At 38.9% G+C, this 26,724-nt stretch overlaps 1 protein-coding gene across 2 annotated transcripts; it reads right to left on the bottom strand.

Annotated features, from left to right (window-relative positions):
• Positions 135-26,724, bottom strand: LOC109828745 (pentatricopeptide repeat-containing protein At1g71420). Of its 2 annotated transcripts, XR_002243827.1 has the most exons (6): positions 25,819-26,040; positions 24,141-25,741; positions 1,762-2,614; positions 989-1,683; positions 557-873; positions 135-239 (listed from the first exon to the last, which is right to left on the bottom strand). XR_002243827.1 is itself a non-coding variant. In XM_020395677.1 (3 exons), the coding sequence occupies exons 1-2, from the start codon at positions 26,528-26,530 to the stop codon at positions 24,169-24,171; spliced, it is 2,136 nt and encodes a 711-aa protein (XP_020251266.1). In that variant the 5' UTR covers positions 26,531-26,724; the 3' UTR covers positions 23,547-23,761; positions 24,141-24,168. The 2 variants fall into 2 exon arrangements, 1 of the variants encoding a protein (XP_020251266.1); XM_020395677.1 differs by lacking the exons at positions 135-239; positions 557-873; positions 989-1,683; positions 1,762-2,614 and adding exons at positions 23,547-23,761; positions 26,243-26,724 and having other exon boundaries at positions 24,141-26,016.

Genomic DNA, 26,724 nt, shown 5'->3' on the forward strand with positions numbered 1-26,724 from the left:
AGCAGGAGCAGCAGCAGCAGCAGCAGGAGGATGATAATGTTTGTTTTTGTGATGAAATTGGATCTGACTTCTGCGTCGTAATTGCAATGCATGTTGAACGTGCAGCCTAGCCTGAATCAAATTAAGGGGATAAATTCTAGATGTCTATAAACATATTGCAAGCAATGCTCGTCTGCAGTTGGCTTCAACTTCTTCTGTGTTTTTGCTGTTAACCACAGGAGACTGCCCGAGAGTCCCTTCTGAAAGTGTGAAGCATATTTAGAAATTGTCTGGAGATTCAATGCTTATATGAGTTATATAAGAGATTCATCAGAAACTAATATTGTTCCTTCTTTTTTTTCTGATTAAGTTTTTCTTTGATACTGCCGCAAGCAGAAAATATAAAAAATATAGGAGGATTTTCATTAAAAAAAAATCAATGCAAATGGTTTGAAGGGCTGTCAAGAAGAATGTACCCAAGGATACAGCACGGGAGACTTATGGGTTAGGTTGGTCCAAGCTTAACCAGTGAAAGCCAGAAAAAGTGCTCAGAAATGCTAAAATAACTCTAGTTTACCTGCTCATGATGTCCATGTAGGAATGCTAGGAGACGAGAGTATGTGAGTATCCTGTGGATCGTGCTGGAACGTAAGCGCGGTCAATAGATCGGGTTCACTTGATACATGGTGTTCCAAGGGATTAGTAACTGTGGGACTAGTGCAAAACAAGGGGACTGGAGGAAAACTGGTAAATACAACTGTCATTCCTTCTATGTAAGCAAGGTTCGGCTGTAACTCGACCCCTCTTGATGATTTTAGCCAAAAACAAGAAGCTTGCAATAGTATTCAACATAAAGTAAAGTCGTTCCTCCATCTCCCACTTCCTGCTATCATTCTGACACAACCGAAACAAACACTACAGTTGTAAAGAATTGCAGAAACCGAAGGAATAGAGAAAATAAAGGTATGCATTCCTATAATATTATAGCCAATATAAGAGCACCTTTTACCTTAAAGAAATACTTGACCTTGGCATTTCAGAACAACTTACAATCAACGTCTGAAGAAAAACTAAACACATGCAGTACCATCTCATCAGTAAACTTACACAACGGTAGAAATTAATGAGACAGCACATTGGAGAATTTTGCATTTGAGGAGCAAGCCACTCCATGCACACAGTGTGCAACTCTCATCGCATGGTCAAATTAACAGAGGATAGCTAGTCCTGCTGCTGATGTATTAAGAATCAATAGCCAACTGTGCAAGCTCATAAGTGAAGGTGTTTCTGTGTAGGTTTGTAATGGCCAGTCCTAGTATGTCTCTTGTAATCATATTTCTTCAAGTGTTCAACTTTCTTCAACTCTACTGGTCTAGCCTATGTTATCTGAAGTCGCTGAGAAAGAAACTCTGCCAAACCCCCCACCAAACGACCTGATCCAGCTCCAACGATAATGCCTCTAATCCTTCAAACTTGGAGCCATCCTTGCCCTCGCCCTCTCCCAACACAATTTCTCAAAAAATCTGCTTCTGCTCCATCCTGTCCCCTTTTCTCCAAACTCCTGTCGCACATCACGTCTCCCTCTTTCCTCCCCACTTATCTCTAGCCTTCTTTGTATTTGTCAACACTCTTAAACACCGAACTCAAGGGTTTGCAAACCCCCCCTTGGAATTATTCTTTTTGAGGAACAATCTCAACTTCATCCTACATAAAAACATTTGCAGTGTTGAATACATCTTACATGAAATAAAGATTTGTGAAGATATAAGATATGAGAAATACCACGTCTTGTTGCACGGATGATTTATTTGTTGCCAGACATCAGCGCAAGAGCACTCACCATATACAAAATGAAACAACTTTGAATCCCTCAATGCAATCTCTCTCTGCATACTTGGATGACAATACTCAGATATCCTAACGTTCATAATTCTCAGCTGACCCCCAAGAAGTAGAAGCATTCATCAGTATGAAAGCTTCAAGTCAACTTCAGATTATGATGCAAGCCTCTTTTTAATTTTCTTCAAGGACAAATTTTCAAAACAAACCATTTTTGAAACTTATTTTTTAAAAACGATCTGTTTCAACTTTTTCCGCCAAAACCGACCCAGTTTCAGCCTCAGGGCTGAAACTGGGTCGGTTTTGGTAATTAAAGTTGAAACAGGTCGTTTTTGGGGAATATTTTTGCAAAAGGGTTAGTTTTGAAAATTTGTCCTTTTCTTCAATTACCTGCAGTACGAGTTCTGTCTACTACATAACTTCCTTGAGACTATCTGCAAGCCCTTTAAGCTCCACGTCCATTTGTTCAATTTGAGGATGGAGTCACCCAAAACTGAAAATTCATGAGTATGATTTCCAACTGCAATCCAGCTCCACTGTGGTTCCTTCTTCAACCCAACCACTTTAAGCTTCTTCCATACGGAGACTGTATCACTAAAGCCCCTTGTCTCTATACATGTGGTGAGCATTACATGCCCAGATGATGTTTGGAATCATCCGAACAAGAAGGCTGCTCTTCCCGCAATCTTTCTTTGTTTCTTCCATCATGCTTTGAGCATGGCAGTCCACATAACATTGTTGCCTGAATTGACATCCATTGAATATATAGCAGCCTTCTACAAGTAAACCGCCATGTCTACATGAGAGTCCAATAAATGTTATAGACTCAGGTGGCACATTCATGAGTCAAAGGCTATTAGCGCTAGCTTAAGCATGGACATTACCATGACATAGTCTATAAAATTAACACAAACTACATTGGCCAAAAACCATGAGTTTTGACTTTTAAGTTTCATTTCGATAAGCTGTTAGAAATTTGCTTAGTTTTAAGCGGAGGAATGGTTTATCAACTAAAACGAGGGTACTTGTCAATAAATCATGTCAGTGCAAATAAGAATTTGACAGTTAACAAAGTATTACGAACAAATATCCATTAAAAGTACAGTTGTCATTATTGCTGAATCGTCGACGTGTTTTTACAAGACATAATTATCCTGAATACATAGTAGAAAAGTAATCAAAATCCCTCTTACTAAAAAAATTTAACCAGAGCTTGTGTATATCAAGACTCAAGACTATATCATGATATGACAAACTAAAATGTTCTTATATGAAAATTTAATCTTTGTGTTTGTTAGGACTATTGAACTATGTAGTAAAATGTTATAGCCCATGTACTAAAATTGAAAATTGAAAATTTAACACATAGTTAGATGTCGTTGGGTCGAAATAAACGGAAATGAACAAAAATCATGGGTTATCTCCTATGAAAATTGAAAATTTTAAAGTACGCATAATCAATTACTATTGGGTTGAAACAAATGAAAATTAACAACAATCATGAGTGTCATAAAAAATTGCAAATTTTGAAGTATATGCATAATTAATTGTCATTAGATTAAAACGAAACAAACTTGATAAAACTCATGGGTTATAACCCATGAAAATCGACAATTTTGAAATATGCATAGTTATTTCCAATGGGTCCAAACATGAAAATTGACAAAAATAGTATCTAATTAGGAATGCATGAAAATGAGTGAATATTGTGGGTCATAGTTCATGAAATCGCGAATTTTGAGATGCTTATATCTAACTGTGAATAGGTAGAAGTAAACAATGAACAAACATCATGGTTTATACCCTCATGACAATTGCAATTTGTGAACTACACATAATTAGATGTCATTGAAATCAACGAAAATGGACAGACAGCGATGATTACAGCTCATGAAAATCAAGAATTTAGAAGTGATCACAATTACCTATCATTGGGTCGAAACAAATGAAAATTGGAAGAAAAAAATCGTGGGTTAAAATTTGAGACAATCGTCGTTATATAGCCATAAAAATCAGGAATTTTGATATACGCATGATTAATTGTCATTGGGTCTAAACAAACAAAAATGGACGTAAATTGTGAGTTATAACTCATGAAAATCGAAAATGTTGAGGAATGCATAGTTAATTGCCATTAAGTCAAAACTAATAAAAACTAATAAAAACTAATAAAAATGTAAGTTAAAATCCATAAAAACTACAAATTTCAAAGTACGCATAATTAATTGTCGTTAGGTTCAAAAAGAACAAAAATAGACAAAGTCGTGAATTTTAAAGTACGCATACTAAATGTCACTAAGTTGAAATAAACAATGGATAAAAAATCATGGTTTATAGCTTACAAAAATCACGAATTTTGAAGTACGTACACTTGATTGTCATTGCACTGAAACAAATATGAAATAAGTAAACATCCTCGGTTAACAGTGGCTAATTTTAAAATATGTAGTAATTTCCATTGAGTCGAAACTAATGACAATAGACAAAATTCCTAGGCTAAAGCCTATGAACGCTAATTTTGAAATGTGTGTTGCTAACCATTGGATCGAAGTAAAAGAAAATGGATAGAAATAGTGGGTTATTGAGCAAGAAATTCGCAAATTTTAAAGTATATATACTTAATTGCCCATGAGAATCGCCAAGGTGCCCATGAAAATCACGAATTTTAAAGTACACATAATTAAATGTCATTGCATCGAAACAAATGAAAATAGACAAAAAAATCGTGGGTTATATACTCCATGAAATCAAAATTTTAATGTGCACATAATTATTTATAACTGGGTTGAAACGAAAGAAATTTGACAAAAATCGTGGGATAGACCACGAAAATCGCGAATTTTGAAATACGTATAGTTAATTGTCATTGGTTTGAAACGAACAAAAATTGATAAAAAATCATGGGCTATATAGCCTATTACAATAGTTAGTTTTGAAGTATGTATAAGACAATAGTTAGTTTTGTAGTATTCATAACTAACTGATAATGGGTCCAAACAAATGAGAATTGACAAAAAAAAAGTGGGTTATATCCCATGAAAACACGAATTTTGAATTACTCATAATTAATTGTCCTTGGTCTAATGGACAAAAATTATAGGTTATAGCTCATAAAAATTTCAAAACGTACAAAAAATGGACCAAAACGATAGGTTATGAACCATGAAAATCTCAAATTTTGAAGTACGTATAGTTAATTGTCATTTGACTGCAATAAAATAATGGACAAAAATCATAGGTTATATAGCCTATAAAAATTGCAAAGGTTTGAAGTATATGCTCATTCAATCACCACTAAGCTAAAATGAATGAAAATAAACAAAAAATGTGGTTTTTTAGCTCATGAATCACAAATTTTGTTGTGTATCTAATAATCATTAGCTCGAAGCAAACTACAATGGACAAATACCATGGGTTGTAGCTTATGAAAACAATAATGTATGAAGAAAACATAGATTCCATTAGACCGAAATAACAAAAATGGACCAAAATTGATGGTTATAACCTGCAAAATTCAAGAATTTTGAAGTAGTCATAGTTGATTGACATTGGGTCGGAAAGAATGAAAACAAATAAAAAAACACCCATAGAAATTGCGAGTTTTGAGAAACACATAATTAATTCTCATTGGGTCAAAACGAACAAAAAGTAACAAAAATTGTGGGTGGTAGGTCATAAAAATTGCAAAGATTGAGGTACGCATAATCAATTGTTATTGACTCAAATCAAATGAAAAATTAGTAAAAAATATGTTTAATCCCATGAAAATTTGGAATTTTATAGTACACATAACTAATTGTCATTAGGTTAAATGAACAAAAAGGACAAAAAATATTAGTTAAAGACCATGAAAATTTCGGATTTCGAAATGTGCATAATTAAATCGGCATTAGATTGAAAATAACGAAATTGAACGGAAATCGTGGGTATACCCCATGAAAATAAATTTGAATTACACATTTATTTGTCATATGCAAAAATCGTAGGTCATAGCCTATTAAAATTGTGAATTTTGAAGAAAGAAAATTTAGATGTCATTGGGTCGAAACGAATAAAAATACACAAAAATCATGAGTTATAACCCATGCTCAGGAAAATCGTGAACTTTAAAGTACGCATACTTGACGCCATTTGGTTGAAAAAAATGCAAACAAACAAAAATCATGGTTATAGCCCAAAAATCTTGAACTTTGAAATGCGTGTACCTATTCTCATTGGGTTGAAATGAATAATAATGGACAATTTCTGGGTGAAAAGCCCATGAAAAGCGTGAATATTGAAGTATTTATTATTAATTGTTATTGTATCGAAACAAAAAAATGGATAAAAATCGTGGAATATAGCCAACAGAATTCGGAATCTTGAAGTATGCATTCTTAATTGCCTATAAGTATCGCAAAGATGCCCATAAAAATAGTGAACTATAAAATATACACACGTCTCTATGTCGAAATGAACAAAAATTAATAAAAATTGTGGGTTATAACCCACGAAGATTTAAAATTTTGAAACACAATTAATTGTCGTTTGGTTGAAAAGAACAAAATTAACAAAAATTATGAATTGAATAGTTAATTGTCATTGGGTCAAAAACGAATAAAATTGATAACAATAATGGGTAATAACTAATGAAAATCATCAATTCAAATTATGTATAATTAAATTCCAATGGGTCCAATTAAACGAAAATGGTCAATTGTAGTTGTAGCCTATGAAAACAGAAGATTTTGAAGTACATATAATTAATTACCATTAGGTTAAAACAAATAAAAATTGACAAAATTTGTGGGTTTTAGCTCGTGAATATCATGGATTTTGAAGATACACATAATCTATTTTCATTGATTCAAATGAAGAAAATGTACAAAAATCATAAGATGTAGCCATAACAATTTCGAAATGAGCGAAAATAAATAAAAATCATGGATTACGGTCCATGTAAATCGCAATAATTTGAAGTATGCATATTTACTTATCATTCTCCAACACAAATAAAAATGAGTAAAAATCGTGAGTTACAGCTCATGAAATTGCAAACTTTGAAATCTGTATATCTAATTGTCATTAGGTCCAAGCAAACAACAATGAACAAATATCATGGTTTAGAGCCAATGAAAATTGGAATTTGTGAAGTGCACATAGTTACATGCTACTGGGTCAAATTGAACAAAAATTGGTTGTTATAGCCAATGAAATCAAGAATTTTGAAGTAATTATAATTAATTTTCATTGGTTCTAAAGGAACAAAATTGAAAAAATCATGAGTTATAGTCAATGGAATCACAAATTTTGGGACACACATAATTAATCACCACTTGGGTCGAAATGAACAAGAGGCAAAAAATGTGGATCATCCTATTGAAGTACGAAATAATTAAGTGCTATTAAGTCAAACGGAACAAAAATTAACAAAATTCGTGTGCTATATCTCATGAAAATCGCGATGAAGAATGCATAATTAATTACCATTGGGTTGAAACGCATGAAAATTGACACAAATCATGGATTAAAGCCAAAAAAAGGTGAATTTTGAAGTATGCATCGTTAATTGCCATTGGATCAAAACGAATAAAAATTGATAAAGTTTGTGGGTTTATACCCATGAAAATCATTAATTTTAAAATATTCATAATTGACTTTCAATGGATCCAAACAAACGAAAATTAACAAAAATCGTGGATTATATCCAATAAAAAACGCGAATTTTGAAGTACAGATGATTAGTTGTCATTGCATGAAATGAACAAAATTGAATAAAAATCATGGGTTAATTTCGAAATTAACAAAAAATAGATAAAATCATAGGCTATAACCCATGAAAATTGTAAATAATGAAGTTTGATATTCAGGTGAAATGAACAATTATGGATAAAAATCGTGAGTTATAGCGCATAAAAATCATGACGATTTGAAGTGTGCATACTTGGGTACTATTAGGCCAAAACAAATGAAAATGAGTAAAAATGGTGGGTTAGAGCTCATGAAATCGCAAATTCGAAATATGTATATCTAATTTCCATTAGGCCAAAGCAAATGATAGAGGACAAAGGTCATGTTCTATAGCCCATGAAAATCGTGATTTGTGAAGTATACCTAGTTAGTAGCCATTGGATCGAATAGAACAAATGGATAAAAATCGGTGGTTATAGCTGTGAAAATCAAAAATTTCGAAGTATTTATAATTAACCATCATTGTGTCCAAATGAATGAATATTGACAAATAATAAGGTTGTAGCCCATGAAACTCAAAAAATTTAAGAAATCGTGGATTATAGCTCATAAAATTTAGTAGTATTGAAATAGGCAAGTCAAAACAAATGAAAATTACCAAAAATTGTAGGTTATATCTCACAAAATTGCAAATTCTAAAGTATACAATAAATTGCATCAGGGTAAATGAATGAAAAGGGATGAAAAGGGACAAAACTATAGGTCATAGCCTATGAAAATTTAGATTTTTGAAATGAACCTAATTAGATTATCAGTGGATCAAAATAGTCGAACATAGACTGAAATCATAGGTTGATCATGAAAATCATGAATACACAATTACACATATTTATTTGGCTAAATTACAAATTGGCATAAAAAGTGTCATCCCTTTAACAACAAGGTATATAAAAAGTGACATCAGCGGCAATAAGGTATCAAATGTTGTAAGTTGTGACAATAAGGTTACTCTGGTCACCGGTGGCAGGTTTTAAGCATGAAAATTGAGGGATTTTAGCATATATATCCTTAAAATCTTCCATATATGCAAAACTTACCCCAAAATTATGATTTTTGCAAAAAAAAAGTCATCTCTCTTTCTCCCTTTCCACCATCTCCTTCATCCTCCTCACCTCCCAATTCCTAATCTCCTCTCCCACCTCCAATGAAAAATGCAAATATTGAGGTACAAATAATTAAGTGCCGTTGAGTCAAAACAAACAAAATATAACAAAAATTGTGGATTATATCTCATCAAAATCATGAATTTTGATATACGCATAATTAATTGTCATTAGATTGAAATAGACAACAAGGGAAAAGAAATTGGGGGTAATAGCTCATGAAAATCACGAATATTGAAGTATACATAATTACTAATTAATTATCATTTAAGTTAAAACAATAAAAAATAAACAAATATTGTAGGCCAAACCCTATGAAAATTGGGAACTTTGAAGTACGCATAATTAATTGTTATTGGATCAAATGAACGAAAGAGACAAAACTCATAAGCTATATAGTCCATAAGAATTTTAAATTTTGAAATGCATAATTAAGTTGTCATTGGGTCGAAACAGACAAAAATGGACAAAAATCATTAGTAAAATCATGAATTGAATATACATATTGAGAGCATGTTTGGCAAATGGTGGGCTTATAAGCCATTGAGACATTTTTGGCAAAATAACTTTGGTTGTTATAGTCATTTTAGTGATGGAAAATAATCAGCATTCGATGGCAGACAAGTGTCCCAAATTATACATAATCAGGTTAACATCTCAAGATAATCAGAAGCCCAGCTCCGTCGACTCGACACGCTGACATCCTGCGAAAATGACTGGAAAAGTGTCACATGTCGATGACCCGAAAGACATTACGTATCCTCCCCCGACTGAGTCGACTACTTAAACACTCCACTCGGCCAACTCATCGGCTGACACCTTGCGAGGGCGACTCGAAAGGCGATACTTCTCAACCACCAGACGAGTAGAAAGGCGACGAATCACCTCGAGCCTCGAACCCCTCCTGTGCACTAATAACCAATCACCTCGCCATAAATGGCATTAAATGCATTATGGGCGCCATCATTCCACTACTCTAAATAGTATTTATGACACATCGGAGCACGTCGGCATCGCACACCCCATATCACTTCGCATTAAACCAAAGTGACCTCTCCCCCACTCCTCAGCTGACACCTGGGCGCCAATCTACGCCCAGCTAAAGTTACCATCCTACCCTCCTTCCTCTACTATAAAAGGAGATACTATTTTCCATTACATGGTAAGCTTTTTTCACCATTCTCTGAACTACGACAGTTTCCTTTACTTCTCCACATAAGCCACCCACTGACTCGATCATCAGAGGAACAACCGGGGAATCACACCCTGCCCTCTTACGATCTATTACTTATGCAGGGAAGTACAACTTGCCCAAAGACCAAATATTTAGAGAGTTAGAGGACCTCCATCAACATAATTAACTCCTTTCATTTGACTGTGTGATTTCATACATCAACAGTTCGGCGCCCACCGTGGGGCTTTCTTTCTTTTGTAAAGAAAATCATGTCTAACTCTAGGCACATGTCTAATCAACATATCCTCAGAGATCCACAACCAAATTACATCACAAAGGCTCAGCTTGAGGAATCCACCCAACATATCACTCAAGCCTTCTAGCAGCAGTTCGCTGCTTTCACTGCCGATCTCATCCAACGGATCGCTTCTCCCCAGCCCGCTCACTCTGTTGCCCCTCAGCCGTCAGGGGGTCAGCCTTCGACGACTCACCCTCCAACAGGAGCCCAGCTAAAAGCTCCTTCACCGTGACTGGGAAAAGTCCCAGCCCCGGTCGTGACGGAAGGGAACACACCCACATGGGAGCTCGGCGAGATCCCCGGCGTCATCACACCACCCCGAGCCCTCAGCTGCCTATGTGGCCTCCAGCTATGATCGGACTTACCGACCGATAGCCGAAGCTATTGGGTGGAACACTCCTCTCACCGACGACATCATGAATACCGCCTGTGAAAAGTATAAGATGCCCCAAGTAGAGAAATACAAGGGCGAGGAAGACCCTGTGGAGCATGTTCAGAATTATTATGACATGATGAGCATGGTACAGGCGCCCGAGGCCATTATCTGCAAGTGCTTTCCCATCACTTTATCAAGAAGCTCCAAGCTCTGGTGGAACTCCCTGGAAAAAATCCATCGTTAGCTTCGAGCAGCTCAACCAGAAGTTTGTGCACCACTTCTTGGCTGACACCAAGCAAAAATTGCATGCACATGTGCTCATTCAAATAAGGAAGGAGCCTGGAGAGAGCCTCCGAAGCTACTTCAAGAGGTTCCAAGCAAAGCGGCTGGAGGTCGACGACCTAGGGAGCGCAGTCACCATGTCAGCCATTGTAGCCGACCTAGCAAACAATGAGCTGGCCGACTCACTCGCCAAGAAGTGATGCTCTATCTACTAGCAATTGATGACCAAGGCTCATGGGTACATGGACATGAAAGATGCTCGAGCCTACAAAAATACCTCCAGGGTGACAGAAGCGACAGTGGCAGTAGCAACGGCACCAAGAACCCTAGTAGTGGCAATGGTTCCAGCTTCAACAGCTCATGTTATACCAACGGCACCATTAACATCTCCAGCAGCCTAAGCGACCCAGCCGGTCCGGGAGTGTAGGGTCGAAAAATTGGCGTTGGATTGATTCTCTTGTTTTAAGAAATGGGTTCGATCACTTGGTACGAATCCTTACAATCACTCACACTCTCTCTCAATTACAGATGAAGAGAAGGTTAATTCAGCTTCTCTTTTGTTTAAGGTGGGTTCTAGGTGGCGAAAGGATGCTTCCCCCGATGTTTGAGTCGAGCTTGTCTCCCGTTGATGATCAGACCAAGATCACAAGAGCTTCTGACCTTCGTTAGCCGGATTGAATCGAGGTTCGTACTCCGGATCGGCCTGCAGAAACTCTAGTCTCTGATGCTTCGTGAAGTCCAAACTTAAAAATCTCCAAGTAATTAACAATCAATCAACTAACCCTTTTTTCTGTAGCCATCGATTGCTATTTATAGGGTTTTAAGCACGTAACCAACGTGCTATAATCACGGGTAGAGGGGCGTAACTGCCTCCTCCAAATCAGCGCACGTCGTAACGTACTCCTGAAGATTAGCCCACGTAGTCGACTTAAGTCTTCGGAGTCGTTACAGGTAAATCCTACGTGGATGACGAACCTCGACCTCAATTGAAACGGAGTTTGTCAAGTAAGACGAGCCTCGAGGTTCGTCTTACCAAGCAAACCTTGTAGTAGACCAGTTTCTCCTGACGAATTTTGTCTTCACTGACCTCGTCTGACGAATATCGCCTTCACTAACGAACTTCATCTTCGACAGCTGCGTCCAGTTACGTAGTAAGTCTTGTAAGTTCCCTTTTAACGAGCCTCATCTTCACTAATGAGTTTCATGTCTAGTAATGAGTTTTGAACCTCGTGTCCAATGACGAACTTCAAACCCCGTATTCACCAATGAACCTCTGTCTAGTAATGAGTTTTGAACCTCGTGTCCAATGACGAACTTCAAACCCCGTATTCACCAATGAACCTCGAACCTCGTATCCAATGACGAGCTTCGAGTCTCGTATCCACTAGTGAACCTCGAACCTAGTATCCAATGACGAGTTTCGAGTCTCGTAGATCCGTTCTACTCAATAATGAACTTTATCTTTTGATGTTGAGCTCTGCCGCGTGTCGATTCTCATTCTCGAGGTTGATATTTTCTAAACAACGAACCTCGTTTCTGATTGAAAAAGGGGTTCGTTTCCTTGACCCTCATATTTCGAGTTTTGACATTTTTGAATGCCTACAAAACCCCCTTCAAAGTTTTTAGACTTGAGTCGGGTTGTATGTAGTCTGAAATACTTTGAATAGGCATTTCGAACTTGAGGAGTTTATCTCACGAACCTGGTTTTATCATGAACTTCGTGTTTGCTACGAAAATGATCATTACCTCGCGGTTCGTTCTGGAGTTCGTCCCTTTATACGAGCTTTGTCAGAATAACGGACATCTGACAAACGACACCTCGCGGCTTCATCAGCGGTACTGCTATGCGTCTTTCCTAGACCTAGTGAATGGTTGCCAGCTGGTGATTAGAAATCTTCGTGAATCCCGTCCGCAGATCTTGTTGGGGAGAGATCTCATCAAACGACCTTAACTGAAGATCGCGATCCTTGATTCGACCATTTTCCCGCTCCTATAAATAGGGCATCATCATATGAGAAGTCCTTTCTTCTCTCTTTGTCGTTTGGGTTATCTAAACTCCTCTTCTCAAAATTCCGATCTTTCTTTCTTCACAAACCCTTCAAGCGAAATTAATGGCCCCTAAGACCGTTGTAGACCGAAGCAAGAGCACGGGCAAGAAGGTTGCTAGCTCTTCGCACGAACCTGGCGTTCTACCCACCTTTTCAGGTAATAAATCTTAAACGCATGATTTGCGTTCTGAGGGATGTCAACCCTGTCTATTTTAGACTTGAGTTTCTTGAGGAAGATGAACAGTTTCTTCCAGACTCATCATAAAGATGACGTCTTTTTGGCTGGGTGAGGCTCGTCATCGATGATGCCTGTCTCTATGACTTGTTTCGTCTTTCGATGAGCCTTATTTGCAAGTTGAACTTCACATGTCCAACATCGTTGGCTATCCTGACGAGGGTCATCCTCTAGATTTGTTAAACGAAATTCGTTTATATGATGAGCTTTGTCTTTTCATCGACTACGTTCATTGGATTGGTGAACTTCGTCTTTAGATGATGAACTTCGTGTTCTCCAACGAACCTCGCTGAACTGATGAACCTCGTTATCCCTGTCGAGGTTGAATGAGCTTGCTCGGCCAATGAAGTTTAACATTTTGTTGTAACACGAGGTTCATCATTTGAACGAATTTCGACGTTCGTTACCAGAATGACCTTCGTGTTATTTGGTCGTGACTGCTGCTCGAGGCTAATCTTGTTTGTCTTTTTGTGCAGTCGTATATCCTTCTACTCCACTTCCCTAACGTGGTGATCTCGAAGCGGATGGTACTCAGGCGGCTGTAACTCATCTTCATTACTCTACCCTTGAGAGTATTCCTCTGTTCAGAGAACGGGGGCCGGAAGAAGTGGATCTTCTTTCTGAACCTTTGGTTTCCATATTTAGACGTATGATCACTGATGCTCCGTTGGAGTCTATTAATCGTGAACCTATTGTGAAGCCTGTTCTCTTATTTGGAGACTCTTCAGAGGATCCCGACTTGTTGGATATCGGGACTTACGAATGGCTTAGAACTGTAAAGGGGCGAAACTTATTCTTACCTCGGATGGAGCGTGACGTTTCTCTTACTGCTTTAAAGGTCGTCTCAGCTCCAAGGAAAATGGACTGGGATCTAACCCCAGTACAAGATGGGGTCATATGTGGCCATTTTTCTCGGAGCAGCGCAAAGATAGATAGTGGTGGACATTACATCACCGGATTGCACCCGGAGCTTTTTCAAAAAGAACTCCCTATTGGTGAGACCGCTGAGGAGGCTAACACCTTTGGTCGTGCATTCTTTAGGAGAAAAGGTCAATTCCCCGCCAAGGACTTTAGAACTCTAGGCTGGTCTCATTGGAGTCCTACACAATGGTGGCCTCGTATCACTGAATACATTTTGCGGGAGAACCAGGAAGATCTGCAAAGGTTTGGCCTTTATGCGCCCATCAGGACACACAGTTCGGGTTAATCAATAACTCCCACTAATTCTTTGGTAATTTAGAGTTGTATAACTCTACAACCCGTACTTTCTTTACTCCTAACGGAGAGATATGGATTGCTCTTCATGAGATGGAAGAAGTCTCTGGGCTGCCGAACGGGAATTATCCGTATGAGTATATCCCAGGTCAACGGGAGTTAGCTGTTCTTGAGAAAGAACACCCTCAAGTAGTAGAAACCTTTTGGGAGTTAATGTGTCATTACCACATTTGTATGAATGTGGAAGGACGGCTCAATAAGAGGGGTGAGAAACTCCTCAGCCACAACATCTGGGTCCGATCTCTTCAAGAATTTAGATAATAAGAATGATCCTGTGGTGCCATTAGGCCCTTGTGACGCAAGTGAATTGTCGCGACGGGTACTCGCTCATCCGCCCATGCATCGCATATCAGAATCGGATGAACAAGGTTACCCAGTTGGTACCACCTTTGAGAGTTATTTCTTTCAAGGTAGGGAGTCTATCTCTTCCAAGGCTTTGCTGGCAGGATATCTCATGCTATGGCTTCATCAAGTCGTTATCGTTTCTGGAAGTTTCGACTTGCTGCCAATGGAAGTGGTGTTCCCAGCCGTATGTTTAGCGCACGGCCGTTCTTATGTCCTTCTTCCTGCTATGATTGCTCGCATCCACTATGGATTGCGGAGTTTATGTTACCAATTCTGTCGTGGTAACGAGAATCCAAAGGTTGGCTTGCCATACACTTATTTCATGGCATGGGTTGTTCTGCACTGTCTAACCCTTATGGGCACGCCTTCCGCTCGTACAGAGGGTGAGATCATTCCCTTCGTTCAAAGGCTGGAGAATTTAGACTGGAAGCATCATTACTTGGCTTTGGTAAGGCGCATTCTCCGCGACCACAAGAGATGAGAATTCAATCGATGTTTTCCTCATTTCCCCGGAACCAGTTACGGACAGGCCCTTGTGGATGCATCCAATGGTTGGGACTATTCTTCTCTATCACTTGGCTGCTTCATGTGGCTTATGACCATTCGCCCCGGGTATCATATTTATCGTTTCGGCCCAGTATGCGTATCAGAGCCTTACTTGTCTTGTCGCTTCGCTCGCCAATTCGGCTACACACAGTTGTACGTTGGTAATCCTAATACTCAACTGACATCTGAAGGTTGTAACTTAATTATTAGGGCCAGAGCTTGGTATTGGACTATTGTCGGCGGCACAGGTGCTCGTTTCTTGCTTCCACCACAAAATCCGCAGCTTCGGACCACACTTGCTTATTGCAAGTGGCACTGTATGACAAACGCAGCGATTCCCAATTTCAATGTTAATTCTTCGGGACTGCGATACATCTGGCGTCGATACATATCCGAAAATGCTTCTAGACGAAGCCGTATACTAGGACTCAAAGAGTTCTTATATGCTGAAGAGAGTGCCGAGGTAGAGGAAACCAGTCCTCCTAGCCCTCATGAAACTCAGGAGTAGATAGATGCAGCTCTAAATGAGAACATATCTCATAGATCTCCTCACGTCGATGAATACGGGAGCCACATGCCGACTGCTTCCGATATAGAAAATGCTCTTAGAGACGGAGCAAATCTTGGTGAATTTGAGGATTTCGTACCCATGGGCGAACCTTGTGAGCCTCCTCCACATGGATCTACTGCTGAAGGCTCTCGTCGACAATCCCCGGTTCTTGAGGAACCACATCCCGACAAAGGGATCACTGGTATGCCAACTTTAACTTGTCTTAATTTTAACTTGTTTCCCTCTGATACTTTTTATTCAGAACAAACTGCAGAAGAAGAGGCCCCGAGACAAGTGGGGGAAAAGTCTAAGGAAATTGGGCGAATACGCAAGTCTAAACGCGTCGCCAAAAGACCAAGGCATAATATTTTTCCGCCCATGACTCCTTTGATAGAGTCACTCAGTATTGAGACGGATTCGGAACTTGAGGATGAGATTCCTTTAGCTCGACTCCGCTCTGGACTGCGTTCGGTGCCGAGTACTCACATCGAAGACGCTCCCATCGATCCTGGTAAGATAGACGTATAGTCATTTATCTTTCTGGATTTCTAGGGTACTAACAACTTTGTTCGTTGTGTTTAGTTGTTTCCACAGATTCCACTACCTTTACCGATGCAGGTATTGAGGCGGGACCAGCTTCTGATGACCCTTCTAAAAGTAGGATGCCTCCAAGTTCAGCTATGAAAGCAGGCACAACTGATAATCCGACTGTTGATCTTGAGGAAGCTGAGGGAAATAAATCTGCACCAACCACCATAGCTGCAGCTAAAGCCGCTATGGATGCAGGTGTTGTGTCTACCAGTTCCATTGCTACGACCGAGATTTGCGTTGTATTGCTACAACTATTGACACTCCCGCCGTGTGCCATGCGCCGTCAGTTTTCACAGCAGCTAGGGTTTCTTCTGCCACTCCTCATGCAACGGTGTCCTCTAGCAACGTGTCCTCATGAAACGGCGTCCTCATCCTTTCCCAAGCCTCTGTATCGATCTCGCCGACCTGATGAGGATAAGGATAAGCTAGATTTGAAGGAACCACCTCCTCTACTGACAGCTCCTTTCCCTAGCAGCGAGTCGACTCGGCTGGGTCGACAAGGGCCCCATCTTCCTCTGCATTGGCTTCTGTCTCAACCTTAGCCTCGATGTAGACTTCTTCCCCCTCTTCTCCAGCTGAAGAACCCTCATCCACGTGGACGACTTCGGTCTCGATCGCCTCGACCATCCGTCCAGGCCCTCGACCACTAACCTTCCGAGGCATCCTCCTCGCTCTTTCTGCTTGAGCGCGAGACCCCGAAGTCTCCCCAGGGGCCAAGTCCTGGCCAAGGCGCTTCACCGGCCTTGCCGGTGGTTCTTCCTAAGGCTCGGCAGGTTCGTCAACAACTCTCAAAACAGAGTTGTCGAGCAGGTGCTCCATCTTGCGAGAGCCGGCATACGCCCTGACAAATTCAGAGCCCACTTCTCTGCATCGGACAACGTCCCCACCGTCAGGGCCTCCCTTATTATCTCATGCCAATTCGAGCAACCCAACTTTGAGTCGTCTCTCGAGACCCAGACGAATCTCTCCTTCTAGTCCTTGTCCGAGTCCGAAAGATCGAGAATGATCCGAAACTTCCCCACAGCTTGAAAGTGGTAGTGGGCTTTTTTTGGGGTGCACTTTGACACCCAACAGATGACCTAACACATTCAAAGATGGCTCGACATCCAACCACCTACAGATGACCACGTACCTCACCAACATAGAAATTGTTAGGCTTCATTTGCATCGGCAACACCTAGCCCTAAACACGTGGCGGAGGAAGGGATGCAAATGCAAGCACAGGCCGAACTCTAAGTGCTTCAGATAAAGAGGAGTCCAACTATCATCATGGTCATAAACAGCCGGCACCGTCAACTTGTAGCCATGGGGAATGTCGTATTTCCCGTGGAGAGCTCTGTGCTAAGGCAGCGTCACTTTTGAGGGAATCTCAACAAGCATTTCCTGCCTAGCATTGAGAGCAGAGGTCTACATTAGTGCTATGGATCGTCGCCAGAAGAGATAATCTGAGCACTTGGCAACTTTGAATGCAGAATTATGAAAAGCAGTAACCGCTCCCTCGCCACGACAACCCTATTAATAGTGCAGATGGACCTCTAACTAGCAGAATCTCAACGGACAAGCTGAACCACAAATGATAGCCCAGATTAATTCTAAAATTTGAAGCATTTTTCTCGAATCGAGACAAAACATGCTCGCTTTGAATAATCCACAATCTTACACGAAATACGAAGCTGTAACAGTTGAAAAGAATTCGCTAACGTCGGCCACGTCGCATCCAAAAAACTTTTCAAATCCCTCATTAATGCCTCTCAAGACTTAGCAAGAACCGTTGTATTTCACTCAGACCCGCCTAGGCCGATTCCAAATAAAATGGGTCAACTATTATAGTCATTTTAGTGATGGAAAATAATCACTAATTGATGGTAGACAAGTGTTCTACATTATGCATAATCAAATCAACATCTCAGATAATCAGAAGCCCAGCTTCGTCGACTCGACACACCGACATCCTGCGAAGACGACTCGAAAGGCGTCACATGTCGATGACCCGAAATGTGTTACGTGTCGTCTCTCGGCTGATTCGACTACTTAAACACTCCACTCGGCCAATACTTTGCGAGGGCGACTCGAAAGGCGATACTTCTCGACCACCAGATGAGTAGAAAGGTGACGTAACGCCTCGAGCCTTGAGCCCCTCCTGTGCAGTGATGACCAATCACCTCACCATAAATGCCATTAAATGCATTATGAGCGTCATCATTCATCTGCCTCTAATAGTATTTATGACACATCAGACCACGTTAGCACCGCACATCCCATATCACTTCGAATTAAATCGAAGTGACCTCTCCTCCACTCCTTGGCCGACACCTGTAAAGTTGAAGCTGACTTGGTCGCTAGCCCATACCCGACCAACATTACCATCCTACCCTCCTTCCTCTACTATAAAAGGAGATACTATTTTTCATTACATACTAAGTTTTTTCCACCATTCTTTGAACTTAAGAACTACGATATATTTTCCATTACAAGCCACCCACTGACTTGATTGTCGAAGGAACAACAGGGGAATCACACTCCGCCCTCTTACGATCTGTTACTTGTGTAGGAAAGTATAGCTTACCTAAAGACTAGATATTTGGAGAGTTAGAGGACCTCCGTCAACACAACTAACTCATTTCATTTGACTGTGTGATTCCATACATCAACATTGGCTTATAACCCCAAAAACAAATAAGCCGGAGTAACCCAACTTATTTTTTGGTGGCTTATAGTCCAGCTAATTTGACTAAGTATAAGACAACTTTAACCCTTAGCATTTAAGAAAAACTCAAAGCCCTCTTTCTCTGTCTCCAACCCCTTTATGGTCATTTTGGCAATAAGAATGGATTATAAGCCACTCATTTTCCAAATACTCTACCACTAGAAATGAATTATAATCCACTAAATTTACCAAATACCTTGGATTATAATCCACTTGACCTATAAGCTACTTGTGGATTATAAGCAAAGCGGATTGTAATTCAAAGTTGCCAAAAATGCTTTGAAAATTGACAAAAAATCATAGAGTATAGCACATTAAAATCGTGAATTTTGAATAAAAGAAAATTTAATTGTCATTGGGTAGAAAATTATAAAAAATGGAAAAAAAAATTGTGAGTTACAAGTCCATGAATCGTGAATGTTAAAGTACGCATAACCAAATGTCATTAAGTTGAAATGAACAATAATTGACAAATTATTGGTTATATCTCAAAAAGAACACGAATTTTAGAGTATACTTACTTGATTGCCATGGTGTTGAAGGTCAGAAACAAATAAAAATGAGCAAAAATAGTACGTTAAGCCCATGAAATCTAGAATTTTGAAATATGCATACCTACTTGCCATTTGGTCGAAATGAACAACAATGGACAAATATTCTCGAGTTAGAGCTCACGAAAACGGGAATTTTGAAGTACACTTTGTTAATTGTCATTGGATCTAAATGAAAGAAAATGAACAAAATTTTGTGGGTCAAAGTCTAGGATATTCACAAATTTTGAAGTATGCATGCTTGATTTTTGCCCATCACAATCAAGAAGCTTTTCATGAAAATCGCAAATTTTGATGAAATGAATGAAATTGGACAAAACATCATGGGCTATAACCTGTAAAACTTGCAAATTTTGAAATACACGTGATTAGATGCTATTAGGTCAAAACAAACAAAGATGGATAAAAATCATGGGTTATAACCCATTAAAATCAAAAAAATTTAAGTACACATAATTAATTACTATTAGGTTGAAGCGAACTAAAATTGAAAAAATTTATGGGTAATTAGTCCATAAAAATAATGAATTTTGACGCATATATAGTTAATTCGCATTGGGTTGAAACCAAAAAATTAATAATAAATTAGGGTTATAGCCCGTGAATTTTGTGAATTTTGAAGTATAAAAAGTTAACTGGCAATGGGGGCTCAAACAAACAATAATTGACAAAAAATCGTGGGTTATATATCTTATGAAAATCGTGATTTTTGAAGTATGTATAATTAATTATCATTGAGTCAAATAAATAAAAATGGACAAAAATCATGGATCATAGCCCATGAAAAATTCGAAAGGAACGAAAATGGACAAAAGCCATGAGAATTTTATAATCTGAAATATGCGTAATTAATTATCATTGGGTCAAAAAAGAAGAAAATCAACAAATATTGTGGGTCACAAACCATGAAAGTCACTAATTTTGAAGTACATATAGTTATTTACCGTTGGATCAAAATGTCCAGAATCGAAAAAAACCGTGGGTTAGCCTAAGATAATCGTAAATTTTGAAATATGTGTAACTAATTGCTTTTGTTCAAATCATTGATAATTTAAAAAAATTATGGGTTATATAACCTATGAAAAACATGAAATTTGAAGTATGCATAATTAATCGCCGTTGGTTCAAAATAAATGAAAATTGATAAAACTTGTGTGTTATATCCTATGAGAATCATGTATTTTAAAGTATGCATACTTAATTTCCATTAGATAGAAACGAATAAAAATCAACAAAAATCATAGACTATAATAGTCCATGAAAATCATAGTTATTTATTTCCACATATTTAGTTACTTTTGAGTTGAAATGAACAAAAATGAAGAAATAGCCAAGTAAAATTGCAAACTTTGAAGAACGCATACTTAATTTTCACTTTGACGAAATGGATAAAGATTGTGGGTTATAACCCATAAAAATTGCAAATTTTGTACGATAGTTAATTGTCATTCAATCAAAACGAACAATAATTAAAAAAAATTCTAGATTATAGCCCATGAAAATTATTGTTTTGAAGTATGCATACTTACTTACCATTGGGATAAAACAAATGAAAATGAGAAAATGTTATGGGTTGTAACTCATTAAATCGTGAATTAAAAAAATACATGTATCTAAATGTCATTAAATCGAACAAAAATGACAATGGATAAAGATCATGGGTTATAACCCCATGAAAATCGCGATTTGTGAAGTTTACATAATTAGTTGGCAGTGGGTCAAAATCAACAAAAATGGACAAAGATAGGTTATTATAACCCATGATCAAGAATATTAAAGTATTCATAATTAATTGTCATTAGGTTGAAACAAATAAAAATCGACAAAAATCATTAGTTATAGCCAATGAAAATCGTAAATTCTGAGATACGCATATTTTTTTGTCATTAGGTCAAACGAATGAAAAGGGACAAAATTCATGAGTTATAACACATGAAAATTTTGAATTATAAATGCACCTAATTAAATTGTCATTGGATTGAAATAGACAAAAATGATTAGAAATATTAGATCATAGCCCATGAAAATCATGAATCTAAAAACGCATGCTTATTGTCATTAGGTCAAAATGAATAAAAATTGACAATAATAATGGGCTATCTCCCAATTAAATTGTGAATTTTGTAGAAAGAAAATTTAATTGTGTCATTGTATCAAAACAAGCAAAAATGGACAAAAAACATGAGTTTACCCCACGAAAATCGTGAATTTTAAAGTATGCATAACTAAATGTCAACGAGTTGAAATGAATGATAATGGACAAAAATCGTAGGTTATAACTCAAGTAAATCGCAAATTTTGAAGTACACATACTTGATTACCATTTGGTTGAAACAAATGAAAATGAGCAAATATCATGGGTAATAGTCCAATGCGAATTTTGAAAAACACGTATCTAATTCCCAATAGGTCAAAATGAATGTCCATAGGCAACATTGTAGGTTGAAGCCTATGGATAACGCGAATTTTAAAGTACGCATTGTTAATCATCATAGGATCGAAACGAAAGAAAATGGACAAAAATTATGGGTTATAACCTAGGAAATTTGTGAATTTTGAAATATTTATATTTGATTGCCTATGAGAATCGCAAAGTTTTTCACGAAAATCGTTAATTTTGATGAAAACAATGAAAATGGAAAAAAATTTGTGGGTCATTGCACATGAGAATCACGGATTTTCCAGTGCACATAACTAAAACCCCTACCTTAAAAAATGTTTATATAATTGAGTACATATTTGAATAAGCGTATGCAAATATCCAATGAGTTTCCACTAAAGTTTCAGTGTTGGGTACAGGTACAGCACGAAAAAGACACGGGAACAACTCCAAATGGAAGTACCCATGCAACATATGGTGGAACATTCATGAGTCAAAGGCTATCAGGTCTAGTTTAAGCATGGAAATTACCATTACCAAGTCTATAGAATTAACATGAACTACGTTGACCAAAAAAATTTGAGCTTTGACTCTTTAGTACCATTTAGGATAAGCTTTAAAAAATTTAGCCTAGTTTTAAGCGGAGGAATTGTTTATCCTAAAAACAGTATACTTGTCAATAAATCATGATAGAGCAAATTAGAACTTGATGTTACCAAAGTATTATGAACAATACATATTGCTTACATAAAGACATAGTTACATGGTCCGCTATACATAGCGGGTCGTCGTACGAATTCGGCTACGCAATTCAAGACTTTAAAATTTTGGATTCGACAAGGGGTAGCTTGCTTTGATACGCAAGTTCGATATAAGATATGATATAATTTTTTCTGGGTAAGCTTATCATTTTTCAAAGCGTATAGTAGGAGATCAGAAACGAGAAAACTAATTATGTATTTCAATATTTTTTCATACACAATACTTTAATACTTTATTTTTATAATTTATGAATACATAAAACTTAAAATATCAAATATTGGATAGCCTTTTAATAAAAAAAATTCTATTTTGCAACTTTTCCCCCTTAACATCAAGTGCATCTTATGCTAATTCTGAGTTCAAACAATTCCATCTAAAATCCTCCAACATACTTGGAGAGTCCTCTAAGTTATCATTATTAGGATCCATATCACATCCTTCATATGGATCAGCTTTGTAATTATCACAAAGTGACAGAAGGCGAATGTTTAAATGGATGAATACTAACTTATCCGCCCTTTCACTTTTCAATCCACTCCTTTTCACACTATGTATATAGGAATAAGTACTCCAATTTCTCTCAGCTGAAGAGCTACAAATAGGCCTAGACAATATCTTCTTATTAACATCAGTTAAAGAAATAGTGATCTAGAAATTAGTTATTAACTTTGAATAACTTCCACTTATTGAAAAAATACTTTCAATAATATTATCGAAACGTATAAAAAAATCCAAGCACATGTGCATGATAACAGACTTGTAAATCAACTTTGGTCCCTTCATATTTAGAAAGTGTTAAGCTAATTTTGGGGAACCAATAGGTGTATCGGAGGGAATCGGTTCATAAATGTATAGGGAATCGGTTTGCATGAACTGTTCGACAGTTCGAGGGGGGTCCAGGTAATCGCGCAACTATGCACAAAGATCCATAAAAAGTAAAGTGGTCGTTGTTCCTGAATCATCGGCGTGTTTTTACAAGACATAATTATCCTGGATACATAGTAGAAAAGAAGTCAAAATCCCTCTTAGTAAAATAATAAAAGTAAAAAATAAAAGACTTTGTGTATGGCAACACTCAAGAATATATCATGGCATGACAAACTAAAATGTTCGTATGCGAAAATGATAAGAATTGTTGAATGTTATAAAATTTAATCCATCTTTGTGTTAGTCAGGACTATTGACCTATGTAGTAAAATGTTTTGATGTTTAAATGATGATCTAATGTCCATGCAGCAATCAAAATAATGCAAAAACTACATTTTCAAAAATTGAGCTAGATGGCTTGGTTAAAACCTAAAACAATTAGCAATAATCAAATATAAAAACTAAAATATAGTTTTATGAATATAAGAGAGGTTAAAAGTACCTTGTTTGTAGCATGGGCAGTAAAACCGTCACCAATAGTCACCACAAGAACACTCACCACTAGTAAAATGGTGGAAACGCTTGGAATCCCTCACCACAATCTCTTTCTCTACACATTTGGATGCTAACTTGATGAATTTATGACAATCCTCACAAATCCTGATGTTCTTCATAATTCTCAAGTGACCCAGGTAAGTAGAAGCATTCATCAGTCCAAAAACCAATGCCAACTTCTCGCTGTGATGCAAGAGTCTCTCCTCCTTATATTTCTCCTCAATCTCATGGAGTACCAATTTTGTATCTGCTACATAACCCATTTCCTTGAGCCTACTTACAAGCCCTCTAAGCTCCACATATATTGCTTCAATCTGGGGATGGCGTCGGCCCCCTGCTGAGAACTCATGAACCTGATTCCCAACTGCAATCCAGCTCAGCCCTGGTTCCTTCTTCACTCCAATCTTCTTCATCTCTTTCCTCACAGAGGCCGCATCACCAAAGCTCCCCTTCGCACTATAGATGTTGGAAAGCATAACATATCCTGCTGATTTATGTGGGTCCATTTCAACGAGCTTTTGAGCTGCCCTTCCCCCAATTTTGTCTTCACCATGTTTCCAGCATGCTCCAAGCAATGAACTCCACACAACAGGGTCTGCCTCGGTTGGCATTTCATCCACCAACTTTTCAGCTTCTTCAAGTTTTCCAGCCCTTCCAAGTATGTCAACCATGCAGGCATAGTGATCAAGCTGAGGTTCAACCCCATAAACTTGTGACATGGCCTTGAATAAATTGCGGCCTTCTAGAAGTAAACCGCCATGGCTGCAAGCAGTGAGCAATCCGATGAACGTTGCAGAATCAGGTGATATGTCCATATGCTCAAAGGCTAATAATGCTTCCCTGCAACGGCCATGGGCTGCATAAGCTTTGATGATTGAGTTCCACGACACCTGGTCGCGAACACCCATCTCTTTAAAAACCTTCTCTGCTAGGCTAATGCTGCCACTCCGAGAGTATGCATGAATTAGCGCATTGGAAAGAACTGTATCATCAGGAAACCCAAACCTGAAGATGCACGAGTGGAAAACCAAGCACTGTCGCTCAGTTGCAAGCACCGCACAAGCCTTGACTGCTGCAGACAATGTGTAGCGGTCAGGTCTAAAACCTTCCTGCCTCAACCGACAGAATAGAAGAATGGCCTCCTCAGGCTCATGGTCCGCACACGAAGTTATAATAGCAGTCCAAGCTACAATATCGCGCTCTTTAATACCAGAAAATATTCTATAACAGTCTTTGAAATCGCCTCCTAGAGATGAATAAGCTTTTATGAGTGCAGTCCCCACCTCAGCCTGTGAATCGTAGCACGCCTTGATTGCAAGGGAAAGCATCTGCGAGCACTGCAACAGGCTACAGCACGAGGATACAACAGCAAGCACTGTGGCTCGATCAAGGCCAACATCATTTGTGTTCATGTGAGTAAAGAGTTGAAGTGACCTCTCTGGCTTCCCCATCAGAAAGAACCCAGCAAGCATGGAGTTCCAAGTGATGAGGTTGCGGAAGGGCAGTGCACAGAACACAGACCAGCCATCATCCCCGTGTCCGTCACAGCTAGAGTACATCGTGATAAGAGCATTCCCTACGAAAACATTGGCATCAAAGGAGGTCTTAGAGGCGAGGGCGTGTACCTGGCGGCCAAGCAAAGATTGAGCAGACTTTGCGCATGAGCCGAGGACGGTGGAAAGCGCAAAATCGTTAGGCAGGTGATGGGGGAGCATAGAAGAGAAGAGATGGAAGCACTGTGGATGAAAGCCATGGTGGGAGTAGCCGGCGATGAGGGCGGTCCAGGAGACCAGGTTTGTTTGAGGCATAGCGTCGAACAGCTGGTGGGCGACGCTGAGATGGCCGCATTTGGAGTAGAAGTTGATGAGGTGGTTGGAGATGACGAGGTCGTGGTTATGGGGTGAGGAGAGGTAGTGACGGTGGAGGTATTGGCCGAGGGAGAGGAGGCGGCGGGCAGCGCAGGCGGAGAAAAGGGCGGCGTAGGGAGTAGCCGGCGATGAGGGCGGTCCAGGAGACCAGGTTTGTTTGAGGCATAGCGTCGAACAGCTGGTGGGCGACGCTGAGATGGCCGCATTTGGAGTAGAAGTTGATGAGGTGGTTGGAGATGACGAGGTCGTGGTTATGGGGTGAGGAGAGGTAGTGACGGTGGAGGTATTGGCCGAGGGAGAGGAGGCGGCGGGCAGCGCAGGCGGAGAAAAGGGCGGCGTAGGCTTTGGTGATGTTTGGGTGATGAAATAGGGGGGACTTTAGGGAGCAGAGGAAGGAGACCGCACGCGAGAGCTGGCCGAGGGAGCAGAGGCGGAGGATGTGGAAGCTCACGTCCTCCTCCTGATCCATGTTTTTCCTTTTCAATCAATTTTTATACCCCGGAAAATAAAATATATGTTTCGAGTCCATCGCACCTTGCTCTTTCATTCCTCAGGACCGGCACGCAACGTTACGACACCCGGCCCTTCTTCTTCGCTCCTTTAATAAATCTTGTTTTCATTTTATTAGGAAAAGGTTAAAAACAAAAAACAAAATTTTTAACG

Source organism: Asparagus officinalis, chromosome 1 (genome assembly GCF_001876935.1).
Source record: "Asparagus officinalis chromosome 1, Aspof.V1, whole genome shotgun sequence".
NCBI lineage: Eukaryota > Viridiplantae > Streptophyta > Magnoliopsida > Asparagales > Asparagaceae > Asparagus > Asparagus officinalis.

Bases quoted from the DNA above. Each gene is read 5' to 3' on its own strand.
- LOC109828745 (XM_020395677.1), bottom strand. From the start codon at position 26,530: ATGGATCAGGAGGAGGACGTGAGCTTCCACATCCTCCGCCTCTGCTCC. The intron at 26,017-26,242 runs CAGCTGTTCGAC...AGCGTCGCCCAC, and splicing joins GCCATCTCAGCGTCGCCCAC to CAGCTGTTCGACGCTATGCC.